We start from the raw sequence: 18,601 nt of genomic DNA on the forward strand, positions 1-18,601 counted from the left end.
ATCGATAATATTACAATCACAGAATCCCTACAGTGCAGAAAGAGGCCATTCAGCCCATCGGGTCGGCATCAAACCTGCAAAATGCCTCCCCACCCTATCTCCACTGCCTCACATTTTCCATTTCTAAATCACCTCGCCTACACATTCCCTGAACACTACACCATGGCCAATCTACCCAAATTGAACAGCTTAGCACGGCCAATCCCCCCTAACCTGCACATCTTTGGACTGTGGGAGGAAACCAGAGCACCTGGAGAAAACCCACACAGACACGGGAGAACGTGCAAACTCCACACAGATGGTCACCCGAGGGTGGAATTGAACCCGGGTCCCCAGTATTGTGAAGCAGCAGTGCTAACCACTGAGCCGCACCATTGTGGATTCGATCACTTCATGGTTCCACCTACCCCCGATTAACTTCCATCACCCTGCCCCCGACCCTTCCTCACCTACCAATGGTTCCTGGGATGAGACCTTCCATTGAGGAGGAAGAGTTGTAGAAGTGAGGACTTTGGAGAGGAGCAAGATCAGATAGAGATTTTCAAGATGATGAGGGGGCTGGTCAGAATGAATAGGGAGAACCTCTTCCCAGTCAAAAAGTGTGTTGCTGGAAAAGCACAGTGAGTCAGGCAGCATCTATGGGGCAGGAGAGTCAACGTTTCGAGTATAAGCCCTTCACCATTCAAATAGATGGAGAACTATAGTGCACAGATTCAAAATAGGTTGTAAAAGAAGTAATTGTGAGATGAGGCAAAATAAAGCATTTTCACCCAATAGGTTTTTATGGTGTGGAATACACTGCCTGGAAATGTGGGGGAGGCAGGTTCAATTGAGGCATTCAAGAGGGACACTGGATAGTTATTTAAATAGGAGCAATGTGCAGGGAAATGGGAGAAAGGAGATTGGTCCTCAGTTAAAATGCTCAGAAAGCGAGTGCAGGTATAATCACTACCTTTATTTACCTCTGCCTGAAAACTACACAAAGATTCTGCTCCTACCAACCTTCCAGGAAGAGAATTCCAAAGAACCACCAACCCTACTTTGTGAGAAAGAAATTCCCTTGCACTCTGTCTTAAATGGGTGACCCATCATTCTTAAACAGCGATCCCCTTGTTCTAGTTTTTCCAACAAATGGAAACATCTTTGTCACCTGCATCCTGTCGATACCTTTCAGGATCTTTAATCAATCAAGTCACCTCTTTATCTTTTAAACTTCAGCAGATACAAACCCAACCTGTCCAACTTTCCCAATAAAATAACCCATCCATTCCAGGAATAACTCAAGGAAAGTGCAAAGCCACTATAGTCTTACTAGCCCATAGGGCTGCTCTGTCTAATTACAGAGAGACAACTGGTGGTAGTTTAACCTGAGAGCCACCAAACATCAGGCGAGGGGAGAGGTTGAGAAGAAGAGTCCTTCATGGTCACCTCAGCCAGTGCGGGAATTGAACCTAGCCTGTTGGCATCACTCTGTGTCACAAGCTCATCATTGAATGGTGCGTCAGAGAGGTATCCACAGTGTCTGGATTCTACAGATGGTTGGTAGCTTCAGTGAGGGAGTTTTTGTAAAGTGTGGGCTTGGATTCTGGGGTTGCAATGATGTCAAAACTGTCAAGGTTAATGTATTTCCAAATTGGGAATCACATGGCAATGCACACTGACAACAAAAAGCTGATGCTATCATCTTTGGTTGCTCTGTGTTTGTTTTTCTTTATCACACTGGCTGGAATTTGATAAGAACAGGAGGAGGTCTTTCTGCCATTCAGTCAGGCCAGGGTCCGCTGTACCATAACTCCATTTAGCCAGAAATGGAAAAAGAGCAAAAGATTGACCAAAAGACCATAACACCTAGGACAGAAGTAGGCCATTCAGCCCATTGACACTGCTCCACCATTCATTGAGTTCACGTTGGTCTGATAATCCTCAAACCCTCTTTCCTTCCTTTTCCACATGATGCTACTGATTAAAAATCTGTCAAAATCTTGCCTGAAAAAGTATTCAATCCATCGATAGCTAGACGCAGTTTGGAATGAGAGGAGTACAATCAGTCTTTGCATCATCTTTGACTGTACAAAAGATCTTTCTGCGCTGTGATTTGCATAAATAATGCAGACATCTGCTCATATACTTTGTCTTGTAATATGTACAAACTTCACTTACCGAAGCCTCCAAAAGATTTGACTGAATGTATTGTAATATATCATTTATAAAGTCCACTTTATTTGAGTTGGTTAAGATAATTGCTGTCCTATTAAGACAAACAATGCAACCGTGACAATGGGGATTTCAAATTATTTACCACATCAGTCCGTTTATTTGCTGCTTATCTTCCATTTCTGAATTTGCTGTTTCTTTACAATGTATCATCCATTGATTTGAGCAATAACGGAGGGCGATGGTGGAATAGTGATAATGCCAGAGACCCACCGGTAATGTCCTGGGGCATGGGATTGACCTCACCTTGACAGCTGGTGACATTTAAATTCAGTGGAAAGGTAATTTCAGTGATGGTGACCATCACACTCTTATCAATCATTGTACAAGCCCATCTGCTTCACTAATGTCCTGATGTGGAGGTGCCGGTGTTGGACTGGGGTGGGCAAAGTCAGAAGTCACACGCCACCAGGTTCTAGCCCAACAGGTTTATTTGAAATCACAAGCTTTCAGAGCGCTGCTCCTTCATCAGATGAAGCTCACTTCACCAAAAGCTTGTGATTTCAAATAACCTTTTGGACTATAATTTGGTGCCGTGAGACTTCTGACTTCTGTTCACTAACGTTCCTCAGGGAAGGAAATCTGCTGTCCTTACCTAGTCTGGCCTACATGTGACTCCAGACCCATAGAAATGTGGTTGACTCTTAACTGCCCTTTGAAATGTTTCAGAGAGCCATCTAGTTCATAAGGGATGGGTAATAAATGCTCACTTTGCCAGTGTCTCTCACATTCCATGAAAGAATAAGGGAAGAAAATATGTACTTTAACACCCACAATTTAACATAGCAATACCAAACTTTCTCAGCATGCAAATCACATCCACACCGGCCTTTATCTGTACCACAGTGAAACTGTACAGATGAGACAAAATGTCACTCTTTTCGCTCCCACATCTCTTTTTGTAATGGTGTGAGCCAGCCCCGTAATAAATTTAGGGCGAACCGTATCTGATGCAAATTACATTTGATAACATTCATACAAAATTAGAGAACAGAAATGGACTTTTGAATTATCAGGTGCTTTCAAGGGTTATGTTTTTTTTCTTTCTGAATTTGTTCGCTAAGGCTTGAATGATTGTTTTTGTTCCCTGCTGATTAGCTGACCACATTATGAGTTGTTGCCTAGGTAACGGCTGCTGAAGGGTGGAGAAGCATTAGCTTACCCTTGGGTTCTTTTCCAGATAAAGCTTGTATCGAGTATTGCGTCTTCGCCTGGCCTTTGGAATACCGTTATGAGCAAAGTGATAGAGTCCATCTCCAAATGGGAGCTGTAGCAAAAAAGAAAGTGTTTAATCAATACCTTACTGTCAACGCTGTGGCTGTCCCATGAATTTTGTATGGTATCTTCAGTTGAGAATAAATGTCTACACCCTTTCGATTTTCGCATTCCCTAGAAGCGTCTTAATCTAATTCTTCGAGTGGAAATCAGGCACATGGTGGAAGGATTTCACATTTAAGTCTCCACCCAATTTCAAGTCAATGAGTACAGAATCACTACCGTGTGGAAGGAGGCACTTCGGCCCATCAAGTCTGCACTGACCCACCGAAGGGCAACCCTCCCAGACACCCCATCATGTCCCATCGCCCCACATTTCCAAAGGCTAATCCACCTACCTGACACATCCTTGGACACTTTGCCAAGTCCAATCCACCTAACCTGCACATCTTTGGACTGTGGGAGGAAACTGGAGTACCCTGGGGAAACCCACGCAGACACAGGGAGAATGTGCAAACTCCACACAGACAGTTGTCTGAGAGTGGAATCGAATCTGGGTCCCCAACGCTGTGAGGAAGCGGTGCTAACCACTGAGCCACTGTGCCAGCTACAATAGAGTATGGAGAGCAAAACCAGCATTTCACCTGGTCCCACAGTGGTCCCAATGTAGTGATTCCATATACAATGCCTCCTTCAAACTCTTTGCTCTGCACACAATAGATTTCATGCACTAGCCCTTTGCACTTTCTGGAAAATGTCAGACTGCTACAGAATCATTTTGTGTTACACATGTAATCTATTGGTGAAGAATCTTCAAATAATTCACTATACAGGAGAATAGTTTAACCCTTAAGTAGCTACGTGTTTGATAAAATTGGACTTCTTGTGCGTTCATTTTGTGTTTTGAAGTGAGAGTGAGTAGATTGCACCTATGTTCATTGGGGCCTGGAAGAAACAAAGGTCAAAATCCCTAATGGGCTTGACAGGGTACAACATGCACCAATCCATTCCTTCAACATTCACTAGATCCACTGTGCAGTGTGTGGGAGCAGCAGTAGGTACCATCCACAAGATGCACAGCAGCAACTCACTAAGGGATCCTTAGACTGTACCTTTTAAACCCATCAGCTCTGCTATCTAGAAAGACAAATGCAGCAGATACATGGGAACACTAAGTTCCCCTCCAAGCCACTCACCATCCTGTCTTGGAAATATATCACTGTTCTTTCAGTGCCGTTAGGTCAAAATCCTGGAACCTCTTTTATTCACTTGAGGAACATGGATATCATTGGTTGGGCCAGTATCTATTGCCCATTCCTAGTTGTGGTGGTAGTGGTGAGCTACATTCTTGAAGTGCTGTGGTCCACATTGTAGATTTCCAAGTCAGCATGGTGAGTGGCTTGGAGAGAAGCTTGCAAATAGTGGTGTTCCTACATATTGCTACCAATGTCCTTGCAGGTGAAGTGTTTGGAAGGACCTTTATTGTAATCCCTCCCAAACCACAGTATCGGTGTACCCACACTGCATGGCCCTATAGCAATATAAGAGAGTGACTCACCACCAGCTTCACAAGTTCAACTAGGGATGGACAATAAATACTGGCCCAGCCAGCAATCTCCACATCCCATCAATGAATGAAAAAATGGTCCTTATGATTTTAACGATTATAAATGGAGAATATATATATTTGGAAAAGGTGCATAGAATCAAACCAACTAGAATGGCATTGAATATTGGAAGAGATTGCCAGAGGAAGTGGTTCAAAGGGAATCTAGATGGATATATGAATAGGAAAGGTTTAGAGGGACATGGGTCAAATACTGGCAGATGGGACTAGATTAATTTAGGATATCTGGTTGGCATGGATGAGTTGGACCGAAGGGTCTGTATCCATGGCTGTACAACTGTATGTATTACTCTAGATGTTGTTCAATGAGGCAGTGTATGCATTGCTTAAGGATCTCTTTTGAGGTTCACACCTTGTAGCCAAACATCACCAGTGTATTACTGTAACTGTACATTGTTCCAGCTGAAATACTCGCTTGCCTAACAGCAACACATCTGCTCCCATGAAATACATACCTGTAATTTTTCACATGGAAACAGGCCCTTCAGCCCAACAAGTCCACACCGATCCGCCGAAGCGCAACCCACCCATACCCCTACATTTGTCCCTTACCTAACACTACGGGCAATTCAGCATGGCCAATTCACCTGAACCGCACATTTTTGGACTGTGGGAGGAAACCGGAGCACCCGGAGGAAACCCACGCAGACACGGGGAGAACGTGCAAACTCCACACAGTCAGTCGCTTGAGGCGGGAATTGAACCTGGGTCTCTGCCACTTGAGGCAGCAGTGCTAACCACTATGCCACCGTGCCGCCCACAAAAGCTCTTGCTTTCTTCCCTTTGGCCAATGTCAGAATATTTGTTATTCGACAACTGCACACTTCTCATTTAAGTGGGCACCTTTACCAGGTCCTCAGCAGTTTTTCACTCTTTCAGGTAACTTGGTGCATCATTCATTCTCTCCTGTGCATTCTGTGGAGTTGGCATGACTTATTTCCAGTTCGTGACTTCACTTCCAGGAGAAGAGAGCTGCCGATTCCCCTTGGCAAACCCATTTCACTTTAACAGCTCATTTCCAATTTGATTGATAACTCCTCACTTCTGTTCCTGCTCCTCACTTCTGTTCCTGCTGGAGTCATACATTGCAGCACAAATGAAAACAGAAAGTGTGTGCAGAGAATGAGGCCATTCTGTCCATCTGGTCCTTCTTCACCACCCACCCATCCTACCCTCCAGTTCAAGGTGTAAGAGGGCACCAAAGTGTTTTTTCAAATGTGTTGAGGGTTTCCACTTCATTCGTATTGAGAGTTCCAGAAATTCTGAATGAAAAGATGTTGTTTTTGACTTCCCTGTAATCCATATTACTTTAAATCTAAACCTCCTGGTTATTAATCTCCCTATGCAGGCAATAGATCCTTCCTATTCACACTCTCTAGGCCCCTCACACTTACCTGTAGATGCTTGACACTTCTTGTCTGAATCACAGAATTGTTCTGGTGCAGAAGAAGGCCATTCAGCCCATTGTTCTATCCCCTAGCACCAAGCTCCTGCCTTTTCCCCACATCCCTGCATCCCATTTCTATCCAAATAATCATCCAGTGTCCATCCTGAATGCTTCAATTGAACCTGCCTCCATCAAATTTCTAGGCGGGACATTCCACACCCTAACCAGCATGTGAGGATTTTGATCACATCATCCTTGCTTGGTTTACACATCACTCTTAATCTACACCCTCTCATTTTTCCTCCTATTAAGAATGGGAAAAACTCCTCCCTATCTACTCTATCCAACTCACTCATGGATACCCCTCCTATAACCACAAACCTCACCCCTATCTGATCCTTGGATTAATTTTGGCCCATTTTTTGCTGTCTTTCTCTCTCTCTAAATGAAGCCCACATTGCTATTTTCTCCCCACGCCCTTCTATATGCTTCATTAATAACAGCTCCAACAATACTCAATAAGCTTAACACCATCCAGGATAAAGTCACCCTTTAGATTAGCACAACATCCACAAACATCTGTTCCTTCCAACATTGATGCTCAGTAGCAGCAGTGTTTAGGGCGGCACGGTGGCCCGGTGGTTAGCACCGCTGCCTCACAGCGCCAGGGACCTGGGTTCAATTCCCGCCTCAGGCGACTGACTGTGTGGAGTTTGCACATTCTCCCCGTGTCTGCGTGGGTTTCCTCCGGGTGCTCCGGTTTCCTCCCACAGTCCAAAGATGTGCGGGTCAGGTGAATTGGCCATGCTAAATTGCCCATAGTGTTGGGTAAGGGGTATATGTAGGGGTGTGGGTGGGTTGCGCTTCGGCGGGTTGGTGTGGACTTGTTGGGTCGAAGGGCCTGTTTCCACACTGTAAGTAATCTAACCTACAAGAGGCACTGCAGAGATTCACTGAAGATCCTCAGGCAGCACATTCCAAACCCACGAGCATTTCCATCTAGAAGGACAAGGCCGGCAGCTACATGGGAACACCACCTCCTGCAAGTTTCTCTCCAAGCCACTCCCCATCCTTACTTGGAAATATATCGCTGTTCCTTCACTGTCACTGGGTCAAAATCCTGGAACTCTCTCAGTAACAGCAGTATGAGTGCCACTACACAAAAGGGGCAATAACAGTTCAAAAAGCAGCTCTTCACCAGCTCCCCAAAGGCAATGAATCAAATTGAATTAGCTTTATGTCGAGAGTATGTTGTTGGAAAAGCACAGCAGGAATAATGAAGGGTTCCAGCCCGAGACGTCACTCTCCTGCTCCTCAGATGCTGCCTGACCTGCTGTGTTTTTCCAGCAACACACTCTCAACTCTGATCTCCAGCATCTGCAGACCTCACTGTCTCCTGAATTAGCTTACAGATCCTAGAAATAAATTAGAAAATAGAGAAAAATAAAGTTCAGAATAACAGTCCTTCCAGCCCAGTCTACTCTGGCAGCTAGCCACCATAGCCGGGCCTTGATTCTTGTCCATGATCAGGCCGTGACTCCAGTCCACAGCCTGTCCTAGACTCCAGTCCACAGTGGGGCCTTGACTCCAGTCCACAGTGGGGCCTTGACTCCAGACCACAACCAGGCCTTGACTGCAGACCACAGCCTGTCCTTGACTCCAGTCCACAACCAGGCCTTGACTCCAGTCCACAGTCGAGCCTTGACTCCAGTCCATGGTCGGGCCTTGACTGCAGACCACAGTCGGGCCTTGACTCCACACCACAGCTTGTCCTTGACTCCAGACCACAGTCGGGCCTTGACTCCGGTCCATGGTCGGACCTTGACTCCAGACCACAGTCGGGCCTTGACTCCGGTCCACAGTCGGGCCTTCACTCCAGTCCACAGCCTGTCCTTGACTCCAGACCACAGTCAGGCCTTGACTTCAGTCCACAGTTGGGCATTGACTCCAGTCCATAGCCTGTCCTTGGCTCCAGTCCACAGTCGGGCGTTGACTCAACTCCACAGTTGGGCCTTGACCCCAATCCACAGCCTGTCCTTGACTCCAGACCACAGACGGGCCTTGACTCCAGATCACAGTCAGGCCTTGACTTCAGTCCACAGTTGGGCATTGACTCCAGTCCATAGCCTGTCCTTGGCTCCAGTCCACAGTCGGGCGTTGACTCAACTCCACAGTTGGGCCTTGACCCCAATCCACAGCCTGTCCTTGACTCCAGACCACAGACGGGCCTTGACTCCAGTCCACAGTCGAGCCTTGACTCCAGTCCATGGTCGGGCCTTGACTGCAGACCACAGTCGGGCCTTGACTCCACACCACAGCTTGTCCTTGACTCCAGACCACAGTCGGGCCTTGACTCCGGTCCTTGGTCGGACCTTGACTCCAGACCACAGTCGGGCCTTGACTCCGGTCCACAGTCGGGCCTTCACTCCAGTCCACAGCCAGGCCTTGACTTCAGTCCACAGTTGGGCATTGACTCCAGTCCATAGCCTGTCCTTGGCTCCAGTCCACAGTCGGGCGTTGACTCAACTCCACAGTTGGGCCTTGACCCCAATCCACAGCCTGTCCTTGACTCCAGACCACAGACGGGCCTTGACTCCAGGCTACAGTCGGGCCTTGACTCCAGTCCATGGTCGGGCCTTGACTGCAGACCACAGTCAGGCCTTGACTCCAGACCACAGTCGGGCCTTCACTCCAGACCACAGCCTGTCCTTGGCTCCAGACCACAGCTTGTCCTTGACTCCAGACTATAATCGGGCCTTGACTCCAGACCATAGCCGGGCCTTGACTCCAGACCACAACCAGGCCTTGACTCCAGACCACAGTCGGGCCTTCACTCCAGACCACAGCTTGTCCTTGACTCCAGACTATAGCCGGGCCTTGACTCCAGACCACAACCAGGCCTTGACTCCAGACCACAGTCGGGCCTTCACTCCAGACCACAGCTTGTCCTTGACTCCAGACCACAGCTTGTCCTTGACTCCAGACTATAGCCGGGCCTTGACTCCAGACCACAACCAGGCCTTGACTCCAGACCACAGTCGGGCCTTAACTGCAGACCACAGTCGTGGCTTCACTCCAGACCACAGCCTGTCCTTGGCTCCAGACCACAGTCAGGCCTTGACTGCAGTCCACAGTTGGGCACTGACTCCAGTCCATAGCCTGTCCTTGACTCCAGTCCACAGTCGGGCATTGACTCCAGACCACAGTTGGGCCTTGACCCCAATCCGCAGTCAGGCCTTGACTCCAGACCACAGTCAGGCCTTGACTCCAGACCACAGTCAAGCCTTGACTCCAGTGCACAGCCTGTCCTTGACTCCAGTCCACAGTCGAGCCTTGACTGCAGACCACAGTCGGGCCTTGACTGCAGACCACAGTTGGGCCTTAACTCCAGACCACAGTCGGGCCTTGACTCCATGCCAGACTTCACCTCGAGGCTCTTGAGGCTGGGAGACTGCTCTGGAATCAACTCAGAAGTTCCCACTGCAGTCATGCCAGGACGAAAGGCTGCCATACTGGGCTGTGAGACCACCTTGCCGTGGTCTGAGACAACATGTGCTGCTGAGAGACTGCCACGCTTGGCTGGGGGGACACTACACCAGGCTGGGAGACTGGCATGGTGGGCTGAGAGACCACTACACCGTGCCAGGGGAGCACTACACCAGGCCGAGAGACAGCGTGTGCCACCGAGAGCCTGCCACAGTGATCTGGGGGGACTGCCAGGCCGAGGGGACGCCTCACCAAGTCCACGCTGAGGCCAGGAGTTCAGGACGTTGGTGAGAAGAATGAAGAAGAAAGAAAAAAAGACACAAAAGAGAAAAAAAAAATCAGATGGAGCAGACAATGTCCAGTTGAAATATCCTACCCTGACGCCATCTTGGAATTTTAGTGATTGGGGGTTGGCAATAAATACTGGTCCAATCACAAACCCATAGTCCCTGAATAAATAAGGGGAGCTGTGCACTCACAGTAAATAAGCAGTCTCTATCCGGTCTGCCCTGTACCTTCATACTTTCACAATAAGCATCCTTTAATTTCCAACCTCCTTATTTATTTGGAGGAATCCCAGTGATACTGTGGGTAGTGTATGAAACTCTGGATTCCGCTTACCCTCCAGGACTCGACGGTCAAAGAAAGTGGAACTGTATTCAGCTATCGACTTGTATAAATCCTTCCGAGATGTCTGCATAAGGCAGTAAGGGTGGGAGAGTTTCCTGAACAAATGCCACCCTCATTCTGAGGCAAATCACAGAAACAAATTTATGGGAAGCATTCTGAATTTGTGGGTGGCACAGTGGCACAGTGGTTAGCACTGCTGCCTCACAGCGCCAGAGACCCAGGTTCAATTCCCACCTCAGGTGACTGACTGTGTGGAGTTTGCACATTTTCCCCGTGTCTGCGTGGGTTTCCTCCGGGTGCTCCGGTTTCCTCCCACAGTTCAAAGATGTGCAGGTTAGGTGAATTGGCCATTCTAAATTGCCCGTAGTGTTAGCTAAGGGGTAAATGTATGGGTGGGTTGCGGGTTGGTGTGGACTTGTTGGGCTGAAGGGCCTGTTTCCACACTGTAAGTAATCTAATTTTGAGGCCATTTCTATCTCTTGTGACAAAACAAATATACGTTTAACCCTCCTCTTTTTGTAGAAAAATTCAATTCATGGTTGAGTTGATTTTCCTTGCACCTCCCTCATTCCTTCCTGACCGGTGATATGGGCATGGAGGTGCAGATATTTCATGCTCAGTGAGTCACCGACATAAATCTTGATCACTCTGTTCGCGTATTCAGGTTCAAATGCACTAATTGCAGAGCATTAACTGAGACGGTTCCTGAGGAGAGAGTGGAGCTGGAAAATTGCCACCAACACCTACACCTGAATAGATGATGCACAACAAATCGCAAATCCAAAGTGGTGCAGCCTCCCACAGTAAACTAGGAGCGCGATAATGAAGCAAACAGCCAGAAAATGATGGAGACAGCTCAGGTCAGCTAGAAAACAGACAGCTTCATTTCTCAGATATGGAGTAACAGAAAAAGAGGTGAGCTGTCTCATTAAACGAGTGAGTCGGAAAGGGTGAGCTATCTGAAATGTTAGATTCTAGAGGCAAAAATACAATGACCTCCAGCACATCAACATGCACAATCTGTAACATTACTTCATGGTAGATAATTATTTAATATGCACTTTTATCTAACCTAATGTACTCTTGTAATTCCGTATGGAATAGTTCCCACTATTGTGGTGTACAAATGCTGCTTGCATTCTCTCCCCTCTGTCCATCCATTTAACCCGAGCTACCTATACCTTGCCACCTTCACCTCCCCCTCCCCCACACTCTCACGCCCTTGACAGCATGACATTAAAATAGGAGCCGGAATAGACCATTCAGCCCATTGGGTCCACTCCGCTCTTTGACATGATCTTGGCTGACCTTCTATCTCAACATTATACTCCTCCTCTCACCCGTTGATGCCTCCAGTGGGTAGAAATCTTGTATTTGCTTTTAACGATATTCAGTGGTTGGCCTCGGCAGCTTCTTGTGCTGGAGAATTCCACAGGGGCACCACTCACAAAATAAAAACATTCCAATTTATCTCAGTCAGAAATCACCCTGCACAGTGCCCATTCAACGCCAACCTGAAATACAACGTTGTTTGTCCTGTGTGAGGCCAGAATGACTGCATCTTCTGAGCCCATTGTTTATTTCGAATTCACTCGTGGGATGTGGGTGTCACTGGCTGGGTCAGCATTTACTGCCCGTCCCCGGTCGCCCCCTGAGAAGGTGGGGGAGAGGGAGGGGTGGTGAGCTGCTTCTTGAGCAGCTGCAGACAATGTGGGCAGAAACTTGCCCGTTTGGGAAGGGTGGATTTGAAGGTTGCATTGGGAGCGAGGTCTGGGATAACACCACTGCACCCACCCCCCCAATCCCCAGGTACCTCCGACATTCCCACTCCTTTTGGAGGCTGGAGAACACCGATAGCTGTACCCAGCTGGCATTTCCTGGCAGCCAGTGAGCAAGGGGTGACACATGGATGAAGCCATTACCAGTCATCCCGCTCACTAATGAGAGAACAGCGCTATGTTCCAATAGGACAATGGTGACTTGACCTTTAAAATAGTAATGAGGTAGCTACGACCAGAGGAAACTGAAGGAGGAGCAGGCCATTCAGCCCCTCAAGCCTACAGCACCATTCAGTAAGACCATGGCTGATCCTGTAGCTCCACTGGGCTGGAGGGCCCTGGCGTTACAGCTGACTGTAGAGACTAACAGCTCCCCAGGAGGGAAGGCACTTCCCACCAGCAGGCCAAGTGACCTTTGGCATCAGAAGCGCCATAAAATGGTAAAACATAGGGGCAGCCCATTGAGTCTCCTCCAAGTGACAGGGCGGTGGGGTTCACGAGAGCTTGCATGGAGCCCTGCAGCACTAACCACTTCCCCCCAACCACCACCACTACCCACCTCTCCAATCAACCCCCCAAATCCCAGACAGTCTCCCAGCTCCCAAAACTGCAGAAGCCCCATTGTCCAGCTGGATGGTGGGCCTGGCGGGTTGCTGGAGGGAGGGGAAGGGTGTAGGGCTACGGGAGTGCATAGAACACAGAACATTACAGCACAGTGCAGGCCCTTCAGCCCTCGAGTTTGCGCCAACCTGTGGAACCAATCTGAAGCCCAATTATCCTACACTATTCCATTTTCATCCACATATTTATCCATTGACTATTTAAATGCCCTTAAAGTTGACAAATCTACTACTGTTGCAGGCAGTGCATTCCATACCCCACCTGAGTAAAGAAACTACCTCTGACATCTGTATCATACTGGAGATCGATCAGTTCAGAAATACCCCTGAGCCCAGAACAGGGATTGTCACCAGGAGATTCCACTCCCCTTTGCCTGCTTCACATCCCCAGCCTCTGCAATGTTTCGCCTTTTATTTGTTTCTCCTGATTCTGAACTTTTTAAAGCTGCTTGCCAGAGGTCGCCTGGGAGTTGACAGCTTGTACAGCATTCTCGCAGCCACAGACGACATCCCTAATGGGAAATAATGATCATCACTCAAGGCCAGGCAGTGTGCGTGGGAAGCACTGTGACTGGGAGGGAGAGTCTCTGATTGCTGCCTTTTCTCAGTTTCAGTCTCCATTCAGTCTGCTTTTGATCCCTCATCTTTTTTTATTCCAGATCGCACTCTGTGTTTACTGCACTGCTCAACACAAGCAATAGGCTACACGCTTCGCAGCTTTCCCCACTCAACACTAAGGTCGATTTCAAATCACAGCCAGGGTTTTTCAGGCAGTAATTTCCATGTGAAGGCTTGTGCATGTGTCAATTACACCTCCTCAGTATTAATCTGGCTCATTGGGTGCGTCATCCATCAAAGACCCAGGCTTACTGGCTGGTTTCAAATCCCACTATGGTATACCTTTTCAAGAGAAAGTGAGGACTGCAGATGCTGGAGCCCAGAGCTGAAAATGTGTTGCTGGAAAAGCGCAGCAGGTCAGGCAGCATCCAAGGAGCAGGAGAGTCGACGTTTCGGGCATAAGCCCTTCTTCAGGATCTATACCTTTTCAAGGACAACTTGGCAATAGTTGGGCAATAAGTACTGGCCCAGCCAGCAACACCCACCTCCCATGAATGAAAAAAAATTCTACATCTTAATATCTTTCTCTGTCCTGTAGAGCTTCATGAACAAAAGCAGCAATAACTATAAATTACGTTTGTAACATTAACAATGATGCAGCAACCCAGGCAATTGCAGTTCTCACTTTACACATCCAATGGTATGACTTAGCATTACTCCAGGAGAGTAATTCTTGCTGGTAAATATAATGTGTACCATGGTTGTAAATCCCCATTTTCAGGGAAAGTACAGTAGGGTGAAGCAGGAATTTCAAATATACAAGTGAAAGGGTGATATTTTGGCAAATGGGAGTTCAAAATGCATAGTTGCAATGATGCAAGAAAGGTATGGAATATTTGTATAATGGTTAGATTATAGAAGTGCAAAGTGAACACAATGTCAACATACACAGATTCCTAAAATCTTATGCATAGATTCAAAAAGGTAAAATAATAAAGTCAATGGAATATCGAGAGAGGAGGGATTCCAAATGAGAAACCAGGGACCAGAAACTCACCTGGAGGAAAACAATTTAATCATGCTACTTGCAGAATCAGAAGAGGCTTTACAAATCATGGCATCACATTGCAGCAAAAATATAAGGGCCTTGAAAACACAATCAGCTCCGACCGGTACTGGGACGTAAAGGGTTTGTATTGAAGCCTACTGTGTTGCCTTGGGTTCCGAGAGTTCAGGAGCTTCCTAGTGGTGTCCTTCAAAATGAGAAAAGGATTTGACAGGATCGAGACAGCAAAAGCATTTCCTCGGTTAGGGGGCATGGATTCCGATTTATGTTCTGCCACTTGGGGAGTGCATGTACTTTTACTGTGCAAACAGTGGTGCAAATCTGGAACCCGAAATTCTGCGGACGCTGGAAATTATAATCAATAAGTTAAAGTTGACCAAGTGATGTACCACTGGAAAAGTGCAGCAGGTCAGGCAGCATCCAAGGAACAGGAGATTCGACATTTCGGGCATAAGCCCTTCTTCAGGCTTATGCCCGAAACGTCGAATCTCCTGTTCCTTGGATGCTGCCTGACCTGCTGCGCTTTTCTAGCAACACATTTTCAGCTCTGATCTCCAGCATCTGCAGTCCTCACTTTCTCCACAATGTGATGTACTATACAGGCTGATAAGTGGAATTGACATTGAAATTATCAATGATCTGATTGAATGGCAGAATAGATTTGAGGGGCCAAACGGCCCAATTCCAATCCTATGCAGACTATGACACCTGGAGGTTTTGTAAAACACTGAACAGCTCTGAACATGCTGTTAAACATAAGTGCATAAATATTCTAATTGAAATGCTTTCTGCCGTCTGCTGGATGTGTGATCTTTTTATTTGGTTATAGTTTCAGAAAATATCCAAATAGAACAAATGTGAATTGGAACTGCACAGGTAGTCCATATTGTGGGTCCCTACAGCACATGGACTGCAGCGGTTCAAGAAGGCAGCTCACCCACCACCTTTTTGAAGGCAACTTGACAATAGTTGAATAAGAAGTGCCAACCTAGCCAGCAATGCCCACATCCCATAAACAAAAAGTTAATTCCACATCTTGAAACCTTTACCCGTCTTACAGGTTATTGTAAAACTTTATGAAAAATAGCAGCAGCAACTATAAATTATGTTGGCAACATTTACAATGATGCAGCAGTACAGATGATTCCAGTTCTCACTTAATACATCCAGAAATTAAATCCCCATTAATGGTATGACTTGGCATCACCTCAGGAAAGCAAATCTTGCTGTCAAATATAATGTGCACGGTGGCAGCTACGCATAATCACTGCTTTTCTAATTCTTCATCATTCTAATGTGGCATCTAATCAGCACCAAGAAAAATCAAAAGACAGCTGATGCTGCAAGTCTGAAATAAAAGCAGGGATCGTAAGAAATACTTATCAGGCAGGTCATCAACTGAGGGGAGGCATAGGCAAGTTGACACATTGGAGACCTTGGCATTTTAACCAATGATTTTGCCTGAAATTTGAACTGGTCTTTCTCCTACACAAATGTTGCCTGGCTTTCTGTGTGTTTCTGACATTTTCTGACATTGTATCCGTTCAATAGCTTTCTCGAAATTATAATCCTGTGTCAGGAGAAGGGAGTGACAATACCTTTAATAAAACGAGGTATACTGGTTATCCATATATAAAATAATAAGATTGATGTTGGTTATAAATTACTCCTGACAGCTCTTACCATCGCTTTTTACTGGCAGGTTTTTTTGGTATAATGTGTTAACATCTGCGTTAGAATAACGTCAAGGGATTTTTACTGCAGGTTTCAATCATAAAATATACTTCGCAGAGCAACTGTGGAAATGTTCTTTTCAGTCAATTAATTCTGATCAAATATGATTATGTTTTTTGAGCTATACCATGAAGCAAAACAATCCCCACCACACAGTCTTTAGGGACTGGCTTACAATTGTGGGAAGGTCTAGATGCAGCCATACTCCTGAACCTGACTTTGAGTCTGACTCAAGGACTTGTGGGCAATGGAAGATTCATACGCACTGTGGTCAAATGGGTTGTTTCTCAGCCTGTAAACCCTTTCCAACAGGCCGGATAGCAGGCAGGAAGAACAGGAGAAGCTCCTAATCACCTATACTTCAGAAGGCAATGCCCGTAAGTGTAGGATCAATTCAGTGGGCTCATCCGTAACGTCATCCTTGGAAAGCCACACTGAAAAGATATTTGACACCAAAATGAAGGGACGTAACATTCAAGATAGGAGTTTACCATTTAAGGTGGAAGGTTTGGGATTATTTTCGGTTTGGACTGGTTGGACTGAAGCGTCTGTTTTTTATGCTGTATGACTCTATGACTCTCCACCTGTTGTCTTTCAGAGATTCATGAGACATTGGGCACTCTGTTCCCTAGAAAGTGGTGGAGCCAGAGCCATTTTAAGACACAGAGGGATAGATTCTTAACTATCGATATGAAATGGAGGCCACACTCAGATCAGCCATAATCTCATCCAATGGCAGAACGTGCATGAGGGGCCGAATGGCCTAATCCTGCTCCTAATTGATATGTCCACATGCAAATATAGATGAGAGAAAGAACAGGCAGACATACTTTTGTGAAACTGAATTCATTTGCTATTGAGATCACAACCGTTATAGTCTGATGTTCTGTTACCCTCATAAAGCAATCTAGAATATTTCTTCAATAATTTAGGTAATAGACCATATTCATATCTATCTTGCATGATTCAAATAAATAAAATTAAAGAGATGAAGAATTATTGATATCTTGGATATAATTCTGAATTGGGGAGAAAGTGAGGTCTGCAGATGCTGGAGATCAGAGCTGAAAATTTGTTGCTGGAAAAGCGCAGCAGGTCAGGCAGCATCCAAGGAACAGGAGATTCGACGTTTCGGGCATAAGTCCTTCTTCAGGAATCCATTCAGCTATAATTCTGAATTCCTGATTACCCAACTGGAAAAGTACAATTATGAATCTGTACAAATTTCCTTCAGTGGCTGTACTTAAACCCTCCACAAACAGTAACTGGCATTTGTGTCTATTCATGAGTCAGCCAGCATTTAATCTTTGACCCATTTTGAATTTTTACAGTAGAAATTATATTGCCACTGCCAGGATTAGAAGTCCAGAAAAGTATTTATAAATCATATTTAATTTACTGAGAGCATAACAAATGTGTAGTTTGCTGATAAAGCAATGCTACTTGCAGAATCAGAAGAGGCTTTACAAAATAGGAGAGATGCAACAAAATCTGCAAGCTTTATATAAAAACTGAAAGAACTGCAAATGCTGTAAATCCGAAACAAAACCAGAAATTGTTGGAAAAGCTCAGCAGGTCTGGCAGCATCCGTGGCGAGAAATCAGAGTTGATGTTTCGCATCTGGCGATCCTTCCTCAGATTTGACTCTGTTTTCTCTCCACAAATGATGAAAATGTGTTGCTGGTTAAAGCGCAGCAGGTCAGGCAGCATCCAAGGAACAGGAAATTCGACGTTTCGGGCAAAAGCCCTTCATCAGGAATGATGAATGATGAATTCTCTCTCCACAAATGCTAACACGTCTGCAGAGCCTTGCCAACATTTTCTCTTTTCGTTTCTTTAAGTTTTGAATATGGATTGAGTAAGAGCATCAAAAAGACAAAAGCAATGTTTTTTGGGCAGAAGCTAGAGTGAAAGTTGAGTGGACGTAGTCCTACTGTAATGAATCAATAAGTCTATTTCGGATAAATGGTAATGAAGATGGCAGAGGGGATATGGAAGTCAGAAGCAGGTTAGATGCCACCAGTAATAGTTTCGTGTGAATCCAAGATGTGTAAACAATAAGAAAACTCAAATTTGCAACAAGGGAAAAGCTCACAAGAAGCTTTATTTTATTCACATTCATAACCGCTGAAGTATGAATAATAAGTAAAAAATCTGGACACGAAGACAAAAATTTAATATAGAAACCAAAGTCAGTTTATCATCTTGCAGGCTACCGCCAATGTATTCTGGCTGCCTATCTTGTTCATAACTTGATCGATTCAAGGTTTCAACTCATGTTGCTGC

General features: G+C 45.9%; 1 protein-coding gene across 1 annotated transcript in view; it reads right to left on the reverse strand.

Moving 5' to 3' along the window:
• Window positions 1-18,601, reverse strand: part of pcsk2 (proprotein convertase subtilisin/kexin type 2) — a 90,713-nt gene that overhangs the window by 61,889 nt on the left and 10,223 nt on the right. The window contains exon 2 of the mRNA XM_060831092.1: window positions 3,377-3,481. Coding sequence (XP_060687075.1) covers window positions 3,377-3,481 — 105 coding nt within the window. The remainder of the gene's footprint in view (window positions 1-3,376; window positions 3,482-18,601) is intronic.

Source organism: Hemiscyllium ocellatum, chromosome 10, assembly GCF_020745735.1.
Source record: "Hemiscyllium ocellatum isolate sHemOce1 chromosome 10, sHemOce1.pat.X.cur, whole genome shotgun sequence".
Taxonomy (NCBI): domain Eukaryota; kingdom Metazoa; phylum Chordata; class Chondrichthyes; order Orectolobiformes; family Hemiscylliidae; genus Hemiscyllium; species Hemiscyllium ocellatum.